Source organism: Pelodiscus sinensis, chromosome 9 (assembly GCF_052426305.1).
Source record: "Pelodiscus sinensis isolate ZL-2025 chromosome 9, ASM5242630v1, whole genome shotgun sequence".
NCBI classification, from domain to species: domain Eukaryota; kingdom Metazoa; phylum Chordata; order Testudines; family Trionychidae; genus Pelodiscus; species Pelodiscus sinensis.
The window spans coordinates 5,882,059-5,896,859 of record NC_143060.1 but is presented as its reverse complement, the minus strand read 5'-3'; the positions used below and the strand labels follow the sequence as shown (position 1 = coordinate 5,896,859).

The window sequence follows — 14,801 nt, the reverse complement described above, 5'->3', positions numbered from 1 at the left end:
GCCCCCCCCCCGGGAATTTCTTCATTCCCCGTCCCCCAGTTTGGGAACCTCTGGACTAGAGCATGGGGGTGCTGATGGCACGCGGCCCCCTCTGCAGCAATTGCTGCTTTGCAAATCCCCCCCTTGCAAAGTCTGGGTCCCCCGGTGCAGTTGGCGAACCACCCTCTGGCCATCGCAGGTGGCCTCGCACCGCTCCGTGGAGCCGCTGAGGAGTCCATCCCGCCAGCGCCCGCCCGCGCGCGGACTGTGCCAGAGGGGCGAGCCCGGGCCGCCGCGAGCGGGACTCGAACCCGCAGCTCCGGGCTCCCGCCTGCGCCTCCTCCCCGCCCCCCCCCCCCCCATTCCGGCCGGCGGCGGGGCGGGGCCAGGCGGGCGCCGCCGGCCAATGGGAGCGGCCCTTGCTGGCGGGCGGGGCGCGCGCGGCGCTGAGGGGAGCGCAGGCGCCGCGGCCGCCCCCTGAGGGCGCAGCCATGGCCCAGGCGGCGGGGAGGAAGCGGCGGCGGCCCCGAGGCGCGAGGCCCCGCTGAGCGCGGCCCCCCCCCCGCCCAGAGAGCGACCAGCCCCCCCCGGGGCTCCCCTGCGCGCGGCGCCCCCCACGCTGGAGAGCCGGGGCCCGGCGGCGGGGCCGGGAGTCGGGAGCCCCCCCCCGCCCCCCCCCGCCGCCGGGGCCCCGCCGCCCAAGAGGATGAAGAAGCGCAAGGAGCTGAACGCGCTCATCGGCCTGGCCGCCGACGGGCGCCGCAAGAAGAAGGGCTCGGGCCACCGGCTGCTGCGCACCGAGCCGCCCGCCTCCGACTCCGAGTCCAGCTCGCCGGCCGACGACGACGAGTTCGGGCCGCCGGGCGCCCGCGCCCGCTGCGCCAAGTGAGCCCGGCCCGCGGGGGGTGGGGGGGGAGTCCCGGGGAGGGCGGGGGGGGAGAGGAGGGCGGGGGATGGGGGGAGTCCCGGGAAGGGGAGAGGAGGGGGATGGGGGGGTCCCGGGGGGGGGAGAGGAGGGCGGGGGATGGGGGGGGAGTCCCGGGGGGGGGAGAGGAGGGCGGGGGATGGGGGGAGTCCCGGGAAGGGGAGAGGAGGGGGATGGGGGGGGAGTCCCGGGGAGGGCGGGGGGGGGAGAGGAGGGGGATGGGGGGGAGTGGAGGGGGGGGGAGTCCCGGGGAGGGCGGGGGGGGGAGAGGAGGGGGATGGGGGGGGAGTCCCGGGGAGGGGAGAGGAGGGGGATGGGGGGGGAGTCCCGGGAGGGCGGGGGGGGATGGGGGGGGAGTCCCGGGAGGGCGGGGGGGGATGGGGGGGGAGTCCCGGGGAGGGCGGGGGGGGGAGTCCCGGGGGGGGTGGAGGGGGATGGGGGGGGGGAGTCCCGGGGGGGGCGGAGGGGGAGTGGAGGGGGATGGGGGGGAGAGCCGGGGAGGGCGGGAGGGGAGTGGAGGGGGATACTGAAAGCCCTGGGGGGATGGGGAGAGCCCCATGGAGGGCCATGGTGGGGAGTGGAGGGGGATGGGGAGAGCCCCGGGGAGGGGAGTGGGAGCAGGATACTGAAAGCCCTGGGGGGGATGGGGGATGGGGAGAGCCCCATGGAGGGGTATGGGGGAGCGAGAGGGGAACAAGGAGAGTCTGGGGAGGGGAAGGGGAGTGGGAGCAGGATGCTGAAAGAACCGAGGGGGGACGGGGAAAGTCCGGGGGGAGGGAGCTAGAGGGGGATGGGGACAGCCCTGGTGGGTAGGATCGAAGGGAGAGGGAGCGAGTTGTGGGGGGAAGGGGAGAGTGGGAGCTGGATGCAGAGAACCCTGGAGGGGGATGGGGAGAGCCCGGGGGCGGGGGGGAGAGGAGTGTGGGGAGCATTTGGGGGGCAGGAGCAAGGGTGCATGTTGGACAGAGCAGCGGGGGAGTTGCAGTGTGGTTGGTGCAGGGGAACAGGTGATGAGCTGGTGTGATATGGGGGCTGAGGGTTATTTTGGATGCTATACATTGATTGTGGAAAGGGAGAAGGGTCATAAACAGCTTAAGAAATGGTGTCATGGAATGGATGTAAGGGAGCTATGAACTGGAAGTGCAATTTGGGAGGGGATCAAGGTTCTGGGCAGTAGTGTAGGAAAGGTGTAATAAGGGAGCTGGAAGATACAGGATGGGAGGGGAATGATTATGGGCTGTGAGGGTAATTTAGCCACCTAGTTTTCTCAGGTTCTGACATGGGGGAGGGGGGGAATAACCCTTGAAGATAAACAGGGTTTTAGATGCTGATTTGTTGACACACTGTTGTTGCCCTACTGATTTTGTTGTCCCGGTTTCCTGATTCTAATTACTTCTATTTTATGTTCTGCTTTGCACCAATGATTTCAAGTTTATACGTTTCCTTTCCCTAATAAACCTGGGTGCACCTTGACTCCTTGGTTTCAGCCTCTTCTTCACTTCTTTTCCCTTTTATGAAACAAACACAAAAAATCTTAATTTTAAGCAGCATGTGAGCTGACATCTGGCTCGTAACATACTTCAAATAAAGCTCTGACACTGACGCCTCTTTTTAGTTTAAATTTACATCCAAGATAACACTGCCACTGCCTTTTTCTCATTTTTAAAAACTGTTTATCTTCTTCGTGGAATCTGACACATCTGCAGTAGTCAGATTAGTCACACACCTAGTTATCTGGTTTCTAGATGAATTGATTCCCTAGTATCAGAAGAGGTTTGTCTTTCTGTGTTTCCAATGCACCAAACATTGTAGTTGTAGACACCGCTTTTGTTGATGCTTTGGGACTGATCGTCTCTCTTCTTCTAAGGAAAAAGGTCCTCTGTCCTTTGTTGGTTGTCTTCATCCAAAAAGCAATGGATGACCACAGTAGCTAACCATAAGAATGGCCATACTGGGTCAGACCAAAGGTCCATCTGGCCCAGTATCCTGACTGTCAACAGTGGCCAGTACCAAATGCCCCGGGGGGGCGGGGGGGAAATCACAACAGGTAATCCTCACGTGATCCCTCCCCCGTCACCCACTTCCAGAGTAACAGAGGCTAGGGATACCGTTCCACAGAGGCTAGGGATACCGTTCTGAATCATACAGGATTGTTACCAGCTAGCCCGATGACAATATCTTGGTTACAAATGGATCCTTCAGTCTTCAAAAGTAACTCATTTAATATATCAGTATGTTTAGAATTTTGTAATTTGCAAAGGTCGGTGAGGGCTAGGGATGTTAAAATGCTTGTAACTGCCTAACCATATAACACCTGAAAATGTCCGTGGTTGCATTCAGGGCGGCAGCCAGCTCCCCTGGAGCCAGCTTTGCCACCTCCATGGTCCCATAAAGTTTGTTGAAAGCTACCAGTCCTGACTTTCAGTATTCTGTGCTGTTACTTAGTTCTATTTTACCCCAAATTTTTTCTAAAGAGCCCAGTAAGCAGTGTAAGTGTTGGTAGTACAGATGACACTAAACTTCTCAAGACTGTTAAGACCAAAGCAGACTGTGAAAAGCTTCAAAAGGATCTCTCAAATGTAGGTGATTGGGCAACAAAATGGCAAATATTGATAAATCCAAAGCAATGCATATTGGAAAACATGGGGACTAAATTAGCTATCACTATTCAAGAGAGATTTTGGGCTTGTTATGGATAATTCCTTGAAAACATCCACTCAATGTGCAGCAGCAGTCAAAAAAGCAAACAGAATGTTAAGAATCATTGAAAAAGGAATAGAGAGTAAGACAGAATATTTTATTGCCTCTACAAATCCTACAGTTTGAGTACTGCTTGCAGATGTGGATACTTAGCATTTGAAAAAGTTCAGAAAAGGGCAACAAAAATGTTTAGTACTGTAGTTTGGAATGGGTGCCACATGAAGGAGAGATTAAAAAGACTTCAGCTTGGAAAAGAGGAGACTGGGGGGAGTGGGGATATGATACATCTATAAAATCAAGACAGGTGTGGAGAAAAGGAATAAGGAGAAGTTATTTACTTGTTCAGAAAATGTAAGAAATAGGGGGTCAGCAAATGAAATTATTAGGTAGCAAGTTTAAAACAAACAAAAGGAAGTTTTTATTCGTGCAATGGGCAGTCAACCTTGTGGGACTCCTTGCCAGGGGTTATTGTAAGGACCAGGAATTTAACAGGGTTCAAAAAAGAATTGGATAAATTCATGGAGGATAGGTCCATTAATCCTTATGAGCCAGGATGGGTAGGAATGGTGTCTCTAGCCTTTGTCAGAGGTTAGGAATGGATGGCTGGTGGGATCACTTGATGATTACCTGTTCTGTTCATTCCCTCTGGTTCACCTGGCTTGGCCTCTGTTGAAAGACAGGATATTTGGCTAGATGGACTTTGGGTTTGACCCAGTATGGCCATTCTTACGCTGCTAGACAATACTGATCTCCCGTAGTTTGGCAAATTCTCTGGTTCGTCACCGGTCATGTCCCGAAGGTGCTGAACTAGAGAGGTTGAACCTGTAGATCTTCTTACATTTAGAATATAGCTACACATGTCCCATTGCAGATTCATGACTGATTTTTATTCTTTACTCAGAGGAGAATACCTACGATGCTGCAAGTTCTGTTACCCGCTATGTGCTTTTGTCATTCTGGCTGCTTGTGTGGTAGCTTGTGTTGGCTTAGTATGGATGCAGGTGGCCCTCAAGGAAGATCTGGATGCATTAAAGGAAAAAATTCGAACTAGTAAGTACATCAGCCTTTCTTAAACTGAATAACTTAGCTGTTCTTTACCCCCTTATCTGTTGGGGGAAGATAAGCTGTGCATACTGTAACATACTGTCTTGTGCTTCGGATTGCCACAAGACACAATCTGGATAGTCAAGACCAGAACCTCAGCTGTCTACTTGTTTTTATAGAGATTTGTATACATCTTTCTTAGAACCAATTTCACATTTTGTTTTCAAAAAACCCAAGAGGTGTATGGTCTTTCTCTTCGGATCAGTGTGATTGCAGCGCACTTTAAGAAAAAAATGAAACTTTCCAAGTACAGGCTGGACCTCTCTGGTCAGACACCCTCCGGATCTGAGCAGTCCCAATCCAGAGAGTTTGCTGGGCCAGAGGAGGTCAATGCTGGCCACCAGCCCCACTCTCGGGTTCCCCTCCAGGCTGAAGTGCCCCACAGCCACTGGCATGGCTGGGGCTCCCCGGAGCCTGGGTTCCCTGCCCTAAGGCTGCTGGGGCTCCTCAGTCACTAGAGGCCCAGCCTCAGCCGGCCCATCCAGAACTCCTCAGCTACTGCAGGATTCCTGTCTGACTCCTGCTCCTGGTGTCCGGGACTCTTTAGTCCAGCAACATCCATGGTTCTGCTGGACCACAGATGTTACCAGACCAGAGAGTCCTGGATTTGAGAGCTCCAACCTATAGTCTTAAGAGATTTTGACACCTTTCATTAAAATTAATGGATGATGTGTGAACATCCGTTTGGCTGCTTTCAAAAAATTCAACTTCTTTTCATGTTTTTGAATGTTACAATTTATGTGCTGCTATAGTACAACATGGCTATTGCTGTGTATCTTTTTAAAATCTGTAATTAATTACTTTCATTTGAAATTGCTCGCTTCAGGATTCATTTTTCTCGTTACTTATTTTCATCTCTTGCACTTAAACTGATATTCAGTTGATAATTCTGTATTACAGGGATTTAGGTTTATATGAGGCATTCTGCTTTTTAATATGAATCTTGCTTTGTTCACTCATACAAGATTGAGGCAGCTGCAGCAGATCATATCCCTGTACATAGACCTCCCTCAAACAATTAAGCTTGTCCACCCCAAAGGGACATTGTATAAAAACCCTCACTTGGCAAGAAACACAAACCTGTCTTGTTACTGTTAATTTGTATTACAGTAGTGCCTCCAGTTCCCAGCCAAGTACTGGGCCATATTGTGCTAGGCACAATGTACAGAAACACAAAAGACAGTCCCTTTCTGCAAGAGCTAGCAGTTTAAATAGACAAGACCTGTGAAAATTCTGGGAGGAGAAACATTATACCCATTTTGCAAGTGGCATAGAGGTGCACTGGCAAGTTTGGGAATTGAACACAGATATTCTGAGTCTCTGCACAGCTGTAATTACAAGACCATGTTTCCTTTTTTTTCCTCATTGTTATTCCTATTATACATTCCTGATGTTGCATTTGGGAGTATGCTCAGTAAATTGCTTCTGATGATGAAAATAATTTCTGCTTTGCTTTTGTTATAGTTGCTCAAAATATGTATTTCTCTCTATGTTCTTGCAACATAAACATAATCCATTAATTGGTGTTTTTCTTTTGGTTTAAATGGTAGGTGGGGAATTTTTATTATAATTGAGCTTTCTGTTCTTGATTTCTGAGCCAGCTTTGTGTAGGAGAAAAGATTTCACTTATTGAGAAAATTCTATGATGCAAAGAAAATTCAAATTCTTAACTTAAAATAGATTTTTTTTAATCTGACTTTTCACTAAAGAAACGAAGTTGGTGAGGTAAATCTTCTGTTGATGTGAGAGACAGGCTTTCGAACTACACAGAACTCTTCTACGAGTCTGGGAAAGGTACTGTGAGCACCACAGCTAAATACAAGGAATCTGTGCCACCTTGTATTTACCTGTGATGTCCAAAGTGACTTTCCTGGATGCGAGAGACAGACTTTCAAACAATGCAGAAGTCTTTTCAAGCAATGCAGAGCTGCTTAAGCCCCAAGCACTGACAGTTCCTCTTCCCTGCTGCAGGGCAGAATCCCCAAGCGCCAATGGCTTGACTCCTTTCCCCAGCCTGTGTACTGCAGGGCTGACCTTCATCCCTTGTAGTGGGTAGAGTGGGTGGGGAGCCACCAACACTCAGAACTTCAGTCGCGGGAGCTCTGAGCGTTGGCAGAAGTTCTGAGTGTTGGCAGCTCTTTCTCCTATTCCTCGCTGCGGGGCTGAAGCCCTGAGCACCAGTGCCTCCCTTGGTGTGCCGTATTTGGCATAGGGAAATATGGTCACCCTAATTAAGTCATTTATTTTCCTTGCCAAGCCTTATAAAGTCAGGAGTTGTTCACTTAACTTCCTTTGGGCTCCTTTAAAAACCCTCCTGTTAAATACTAAATTAAAAGTAGCTTTCTTGATAGCATAAATCCACAAGACTCGTTATATTATTCTTTCTTTAAAGGTGTGCTGTTAAATTTTTTAAATAGTTCTCTTAGGCAAGGAATTTTCTGTTCACCAACTTGTTTTACAAATGGACTTTTAGTGTATAGATACTAGGGATTTAAGCAACTAATCAACTCGTTGCTCCCCCCCGCCTTCCCCAGCTGCCTCTACCAGAAAGAGGCAGCAAGTGGGGTGGGAAAAGAGGAGGGAGTGCTGTGGGGAGTCAGCTTAAAAGTCAGTTCCCCCCAGCTCCATCCCTGCTGGGGCTCTGGTACATTTCAAAGCGGAAGCACCGCATGGAGCCTGGGGCCAGCGGGGAACTCCTTGCTGGCCCCGGGTTCCATGCAGCATTTCAGTCTTTGAAATGCGCAGTACATTTCAAAGGTGGAACACAGGCGGCACTTCCGCCTTTGAAATGTAGCAGCAGTCGGGCGGGCTCTTGCTACATTTCAAAGCGGAAGCGCCTTTATTGATTAATTGAATCGTTGATGGAAATTCCATCAACTATTCCATTAGTTGATTAATCTAATTTTAACATCCTAATAGGTACATGCATTTTTGTACAGGGAACTTACTCTGTTCAGTACTGTTAACTAGGGATGTTAAAATGTATGTCATTAAGTAACCGTGTAACCACTGAAAATGTCAGTACAGGCAGTCCCCGGGTTACGTACAAGATAGGGACTGTAGGTTTGTTCTTAAGTTGAATTTGTATGTAAGTCGGAACTGGCGTCCAGATTCAGCCGCTGTTGAAACTGACCAGCAGCGGCTGAATCGGACACGCCTGGGGCAGAGCAGCTGGAGTGCTGCTGGGTTGGTCTGGTAGCACCGACCCTTGGCGCGGCGGGACCAACCCGGCAGCACCCCAGCTGCTCTTGGGGACGCCTAGGGCAGAGCAGCTGGGTGCTGCTGGGTTGGTCCCGCAGCGCCGCTCCTCGGTGCTATTGGACCAACCCGGCAGCACCCCAGCTGCTCTGTCCCAGGCATCCCCAAGTCAGCTGCTGCTGAAACTGATCAGCGGCTGACTCCAGGAAGCCCGGGGCAAAGCATCTCTGCCTCGGGCTTCCTGTAGTCAGCGCTGGTCAGTTTCAGCAGCGGCTGACTTGGGGACGCCTGGGGCAGAGCAGCTGGGGTGCTGCTGGGTTGGTCCAGTAGCACCCGCGTCTTCCACGGCGAGAAAAGCCGCTCCTCGTCTCCATGGTCTGCTGGGGGGGGGGGAGGGGCGCTAGCTCCACGTCTCCCTGGTCTGCTGGGGGGGAGCACCCCCTGCGCCGCCGGAGGCGGCGACAGTGGGGGAGGCACCCTGCACTAGCTGCGCTGCCCCCCCCCCCCCAGTTTGTAACTAGGGGTCCGACTTAAGTCGGACTGACGTAACCCGGGGCCTGCTTGTAGTTACATGCGGGAAGGGGGCAGCACTTGGCTCCCCGTGAGCCGGTGCATGCGGGGAACCAGTTTTTAAGCCAGTTCTCCTCACATACTAACTCCTGCCTGCTATTCCACACTGCTACCTCTGATACAGAGGCAGCAGCATGGTGTGGCAGGCGGCGCCACGGGAGCCAGTGTGCATGGGCATACCAGGAGCCTGTGTGAAACCATGAACAGTAACCGATAAGGCTTATCAGGTAGCTGTTTACATGGTTACACTTTTACATCCCTACTCTTAAATTGGTTAAACACTGGAATAAATTGCCCAGGGAGGTTGTGGAATCTCCATCACTGGAGATACTTAAGAGCAGTTTAGTCAGACACCTGTCAGGGATGATGTAGGTGGTGCTTGGTCCTGCCTTGAGGGCAGGGGACTGGACTTCATCTCTTGAGGTCCCTTACAGTTCTAATGTTCTATGATTCTCAGTTCCTTCAAGTGATATGAAATTATCCTAATCTCTTTGGAATATTCTTTATAGCCTGCAGTCACTGTGTATGTTTCATATGCTTCTACTGTGAAGGTACCATTCCTGGCCATTCTCATCATTTAGTCATTTTGCATTTTTTTCTTTATTGCATCAGTTTTTGTCTATGCTTCCAACTATGATGTAATAATAAAATAGTGCAAAATAATTGCACTAACTGAAGAGATTCTGAAGATTATCAGAATACTATCTGAAGATTCTCCATAATAAGCTCTTTAGATAAGTTGACTATTTCTAAAATAGCTTTAGAAAGAAAGTAATTGTGACGTGCCAAACCTCGTAGACTCTGTAATGTTGTATTTTCCAAGCCTTAGGTGTTGCATACAGTTGGTCTAAGACCTATCAATTTAAATCAGCATTCTATTTCTGAAACAGGTAGTCCTCTGGCGCTTGGGACACTAACAAATAGTACCATGAACTTTTGTGGGGAAAAAAACCCTTCTTCAGATGATCTTGAGTGGAGAGAAACTTTTTCTGAGTTGATTCTGAATATATGAGAATAACACAGCAGAGAAAGTTATTTGGAATGTTTCCCAGTTACTGTAGTTGTCACTGATTGCAACTTATGTTTTTGTCTTGTGTAATGTTCATATGTTAGTCTGTTTTGCTAGATTATTCAATTATTTGTCCCTTTTTTTTTAGTGGAATCTAATCAAAAATCATCATTCCAAGAGATTCCCAAATTAAATGAAGATCTGCTTGATAAGCAAAAGCATCTTGAGAAAATAGAGACTGGCGACATGGGCTTAAATAAAATTTGGATAAATATCACTGAGATCAATAAACAGGTAATAAGAACATGTTTAATGTTGAAAAATACTAGGGCCTGGTGCCCTCTGCTCACTAGGCTCGCTCTCCCCCCCCCGCCCCCCCCAATCTCTGGAGGTAGGCAGGCCCAACTCTCCCCCCGGCTGCTGGGGAGGGCCAGGGATGCACCAGTCCTAGCCTCCTCCCTCCCCGTCTCGGATGCAGCTAGCCCTAGCCTCTCATCTCTGTCTCTACCCCCCCACCCCTCCCCCCACCCCTCCAGCCTCGCATCTCCTCCCTCTCAGCCCCTCCATCCCGCACTGGGCACAGCCAGCCCCGGCACTCTCCACCACCCCCCGAGGGGAGAGGTTGCATGGCTCTGGTTGCTGGACCAAGGAAGGAGGAGACAAGGTGGCTGAGGGTGGAGAGAGGGGCTGTGGGACACAGAGTAACATCATGTTGTCACTCTGTTGTCCCACAGGAAAGGTTTTTTTTATATATACAGGCAGTCCCCGGGTTACGTACAAGATAGGGACTGTAGGTTTGTTCTTAAGTTGAATTTGTATGTAAGTCGGAACTGGTACATATTGTAGGGGAAACTCTAGCCAAACATTTCTCCAGAGCTCAGTTTTATTCTCCCACACCTCACTTCCCTCAGTCCTTTATTCTCAAGCTGAGGTGTCTGCTGAGAAAAGCCGCTCGGCGTCTCCCTGGTCTGCTGGGGGGGGGGGGGTGCCTGGTCTGCTGGGGGGAAGCAGCTAGTGCGGGCTTGCCTCACCCCGTTTGTAAGTAGGGATTCGATGTAAGTCGGATCCATGTAACCCGAGGACTGCCTGTATAGACAGAGTTGTTGAGAAATATTTTCAGTGTTTTAAAGCAGCTCTGCCTTCTGGACTTTACTGTGTGTTTACACTTGGCATGAAAGTAGGAATGAAAATGAGCTCTCTGATACTTACAAACATGCTAGCAACCACTTCTCTAAAGACTTAGGATGAAGTTATGTAGATGTAAGTTGAAATTTCCAAAGCTGACCAAGGGATTCATATATAACTCCCTGGGTTTTTTGTGGCACATGTACAGCAAAGTGCCCTAGGTAGTTTTGAACATTTCTAACATAGTACATTATAGTGACTGAATATCATTCATCTGGGAGAAAAAGATTTAAAGGAGGTGTCTTAAAATTGACATTGATTCATCTTTGGGTAAGTCTGTACTACACCCCTCTGTCGGCAGAGGGATGTAAATCAGACACATCAAAAGTACAAATGAAGCCGGGATTTAAATATCCCGTGCTTCATTTGCATGATGGCAGCCGCCACTTTTTTTGAAACGGGGCTTTTCGGGGAAAAAATGACAGTCTAGATGGGGCATTTTCAACAGAAATGACCTTTTCGAAAGATCCTGTACTCTTCATTTTTTGAGGTACAGGATCTTTCGTTTTTTGAGGAGTACAGGATATTTTGAAATAGGGCATTTCGGTCGAAAATGCCCCGTCTAAACTGTCGGGTTTTTTCGAAAAGCCCCGTTTCGGAAAAAAGCGGCGGCTGCCTTTATACAGATGAAGCGCGGGATTTTTAAATCCCGGCTTCATTTGCACTTTTGATGTGTCTAATTTACATCCCTCTGCCGATAGAGGGGTGTCGTTTAGACACACCCTTTATGACAGAGATAATTGTCTCTTGTCCCTAAATACCTAACATGAGGCAGCCCCATGTCTTAGGAGGCTGTTGGAGGTGGAAATTAGCATTCCTAATTGCATCAAAAGCCTTGAGTGTGGGGGAAGGTGGAAGAGAAACCACAATCTATTTCTAGTTTATCATATTGCAAAGGCAAATAAAAAACTCATTGCCTCTGTTAGCATGAAACATACTAAAAAAAAGCCTTTGTCAGATTCTCAGCAGGAATAAATTGTAGTTCCATTGAAGTCAATGACACTAAGCAACTTTATATGCGATGAGGATCTGAGCCTTTGAGTTTTATCTAATTTTAATTATAACTTATTAATTAAAACTGGCAAATAAGAATCTTAGTGAAGATAAAGGTGCTTTGTGCTGGGAAGATAAAGATTTAGATTCAGTCTATGGAATTAATTGTTTTCAAAATGAATTTAACATTGGCTAAAGTCATCATTTTGAGTCAGATTTTTAGATGTATTTGGGGTGCCTAAAATTCTTATAGTGCCTACTGGGATCTTTAACATTTTAAATATCCATCTAGACTCTTTTATCTGTATCCCTCCACACCTAAATACCTTCAGATCTGACCCTTTGGCACTAATCATTTCCAAGTTTTCAGTTATTTTATAGCTGGCCACTTAAGGCTCGTTTGACATACTGACTTCCCACTTGGAGACACACAAGGGCTTTACTTCATTTACAACACAACCAGCCATAGCTAAACCAATATCTGAGCCTTTCCTGGGCTTGGGAAGATAGTTTTACAGGACTAGGTTGAGTTTATCTAACAACTGGATTGTCAAATTGAAGGACTTTGTCCCATGTTCACTTAAACTGTAGAGCAGTGTAAACTGGTTTTTAATGACATATTTAGCAAGTGAGTACCACTGGATATTTTTACTTGCTAATTGGAAACTTTGTATCTTGCATAGATGATATTTTATTAGCCCATTTGAATAATTTAATCTTTTCAGTGACTCAGCAGCTTCATTGTTTGTAACTAATTTTTGAGCTGAATTATTTTGCACAAATTCTTAGTTCTACTTTCATAAAATAATTTTCACATTGGGGTCTTCCCACTGCCCCATCAGTCCTTCGACTGCCCCACCAGGGGCTAGAGCACACAAAATCTACTAGGCTGGGCCTCCCCAAGACTCTGGTATGGGGAGAATAATATGAGGAATGTCTTTCTCCTTCTCAGACAGGCCACATCAGTGAGGGGTTTTTTGTTGTTTTTTTACTTCTCGCTTGTTTGCAGCCCTGACCCAGAAAAGGTTCCCAACCCCTGCTCTAAAGTTTGTGGTAAATGCTTTCCTGTGACTTGCAGGGCCCAAGCTGATTAAATTCTTGCTTTTTGTTTTATGTGAAGGCATTAATAGTTCTAGAAACATCTGCATCCACTGGTAGTGAAGACTGATTGTGCTAGGGATTGTGTGCACTTCCAAGAAAAACACATGGCTTCAAGAAGTTGCTTATGTTTATCAGTCACAAATTAAAGTAACAGTCATGGGAGGTAGGGGCAGATCAAGAACTTGCTGTGTTTACTAATTTTTATTTCAAGGTATTTTTCTCTGTTTTTAGATATTGTTTTTGACATCGGTAGTAAATCACCTCAAAGCCAACATCAAGTCAGCTTCTGATTTGATAACTCTTCCTGTTACTGTAGAGGAACTTCAGAAGGTAATTATTATAAATGTGGCTTTTGGTCAACATCTGACTAACTATAAACTGTAGCTGATTGCAGAAACATTTGGAAACTAGTCAAACACCAGTCATTACCAAAATCTTTTCAGATCTTATGCCTCTGACAGTGGTTTTCAAACTTTTTTTCTCATGACCCAGTTGAAGAATATTGTTGATGCCTGTGACCCAAGATAATTTGAGTAGAGTGCGGGCTCTGGGGTGGGCTTGAGGGTGAGAGCTTTGAGGTGGAGGAGGGGACTCTGGCTTTGGGGTCAGAGCTGGGGCAGGAGGGACTTACTTGAGCAGCTCCCGATCAGCGGTGCAACAGGAGTGCTAAGGCAGCTTCCTGCCTCTCCTGGCACTGCAGATCATGCTGCACCCCAGAAGCAGCCAATGAGAGTGCGGAGCTAGTGCCTGGAGCAGTGTGTGGAGCCCCGAACATCTCCCCCCCCCTCCCCTCCACACACACCTAGGAGTTGGGCCTCCTGCCAACTGCTTCTAGGGCACAGAACAGGCAGGTACCCTGCACCCTCACTGGTCACCTGATCCTCCTACAGCAAGGAGATCCAGTGCCTGACATTCTATGACCCAGTACTAAGTCGCGACCCGTAGTTGGAAAAGCATTGCTCTATGCAATACTGTTAGCATGTGTTCATTTCAGTGGAGCATCTTGTGTGTCATTTGCAGTGATCCTTACTTAATGCAAACTAGAATGATGGATAGAGTTCTCTAGACAAATTTTAATTGGTAAAACAAGAAATATATCTCCCATGAAACGGTACATCCTTATGTTGATTTTATATATATTGTCTTGCTTTTGGGTTGATAATCTTCCTCTATTCACATCGGATGCACATGGAATGCTTGGCTTTATTTTATAAGCCTTAAAACCCTAATTCAGTATTTCAGTTAGCTTGCTTTGGTAGCAAATGGAAACAGATCCTTTTTTTAGAAAGCCTTCCTACATTTCAGAAATAACGGGGAAATGCAGAAACTTGGTGAGTCATTTATCCAATAGACTGAAGCAACAATTTAGGAGCATTCAGGGTACTGTACTTTCAGTATATGAATAGTGAAATTTATTATGAAAATTGGTTAGTGCACATACACTAATCAGAATTTCTAACTTACCTATCTGCCATTTTGTCAATGGGTTTTATAAAGCTATTAGCTGTCAAAATTAAAATTGATGAGTAAAAGTGTCTTTGGAATTATACAAGGCAAACTTGCACTGCTTTTAACTCTTTAAAAGTAACAAGCACGTACCACTGTTGTGGTCAGAGTTCCTGTGGAGCAGGGTTCAGCATGTAGAGAGTATTTCCAAACAATTGATAAGCTCTTGAAAGACTAGCTAGATCTGTGATGTCCAACACACTAGCTGCATATGGCCATTTGGCTGGTTGAGTGTAGCTAGTTGGCTTACAAAATTATTTACACTTTCAGAATAGTGTGGCTAGTTGGCTATATAGCAGCTACTGCTTCAGAACTGATTGGGCACTATGGAACTAGATGGAAGCCAGTGTAACTACATGGACTTCAGTAATGATTTTGCTGGCAGTTTCTGTGGCTCACCCCTTACCTGAACTTTCTTTCAGTAGGAGCGGTCTTGTTCTCTGGGTTAGTTTTTCGACGGTCTGCATTGGCCATTGTTTTTATAATTAAATATTTATAGTACGGGAATACCTACAGGCTACAAATGAGCTG

The 14,801-nt window shown here is 47.8% G+C and overlaps 1 protein-coding gene across 1 annotated transcript in view; it reads left to right on the top strand.

Annotated features, from left to right (window-relative positions):
• The first annotated feature begins 473 nt into the window (after positions 1-473).
• Positions 474-14,801, top strand: part of EFCAB14 (EF-hand calcium binding domain 14) — a 29,903-nt gene continuing 15,575 nt past the window's right edge. The window contains exons 1-4 of the mRNA XM_075935921.2: positions 474-864; positions 4,506-4,654; positions 9,634-9,779; positions 12,996-13,094. Coding sequence (XP_075792036.2) covers positions 686-864; positions 4,506-4,654; positions 9,634-9,779; positions 12,996-13,094 — 573 coding nt within the window. The 5' untranslated portion in view covers positions 474-685. The remainder of the gene's footprint in view (positions 865-4,505; positions 4,655-9,633; positions 9,780-12,995; positions 13,095-14,801) is intronic.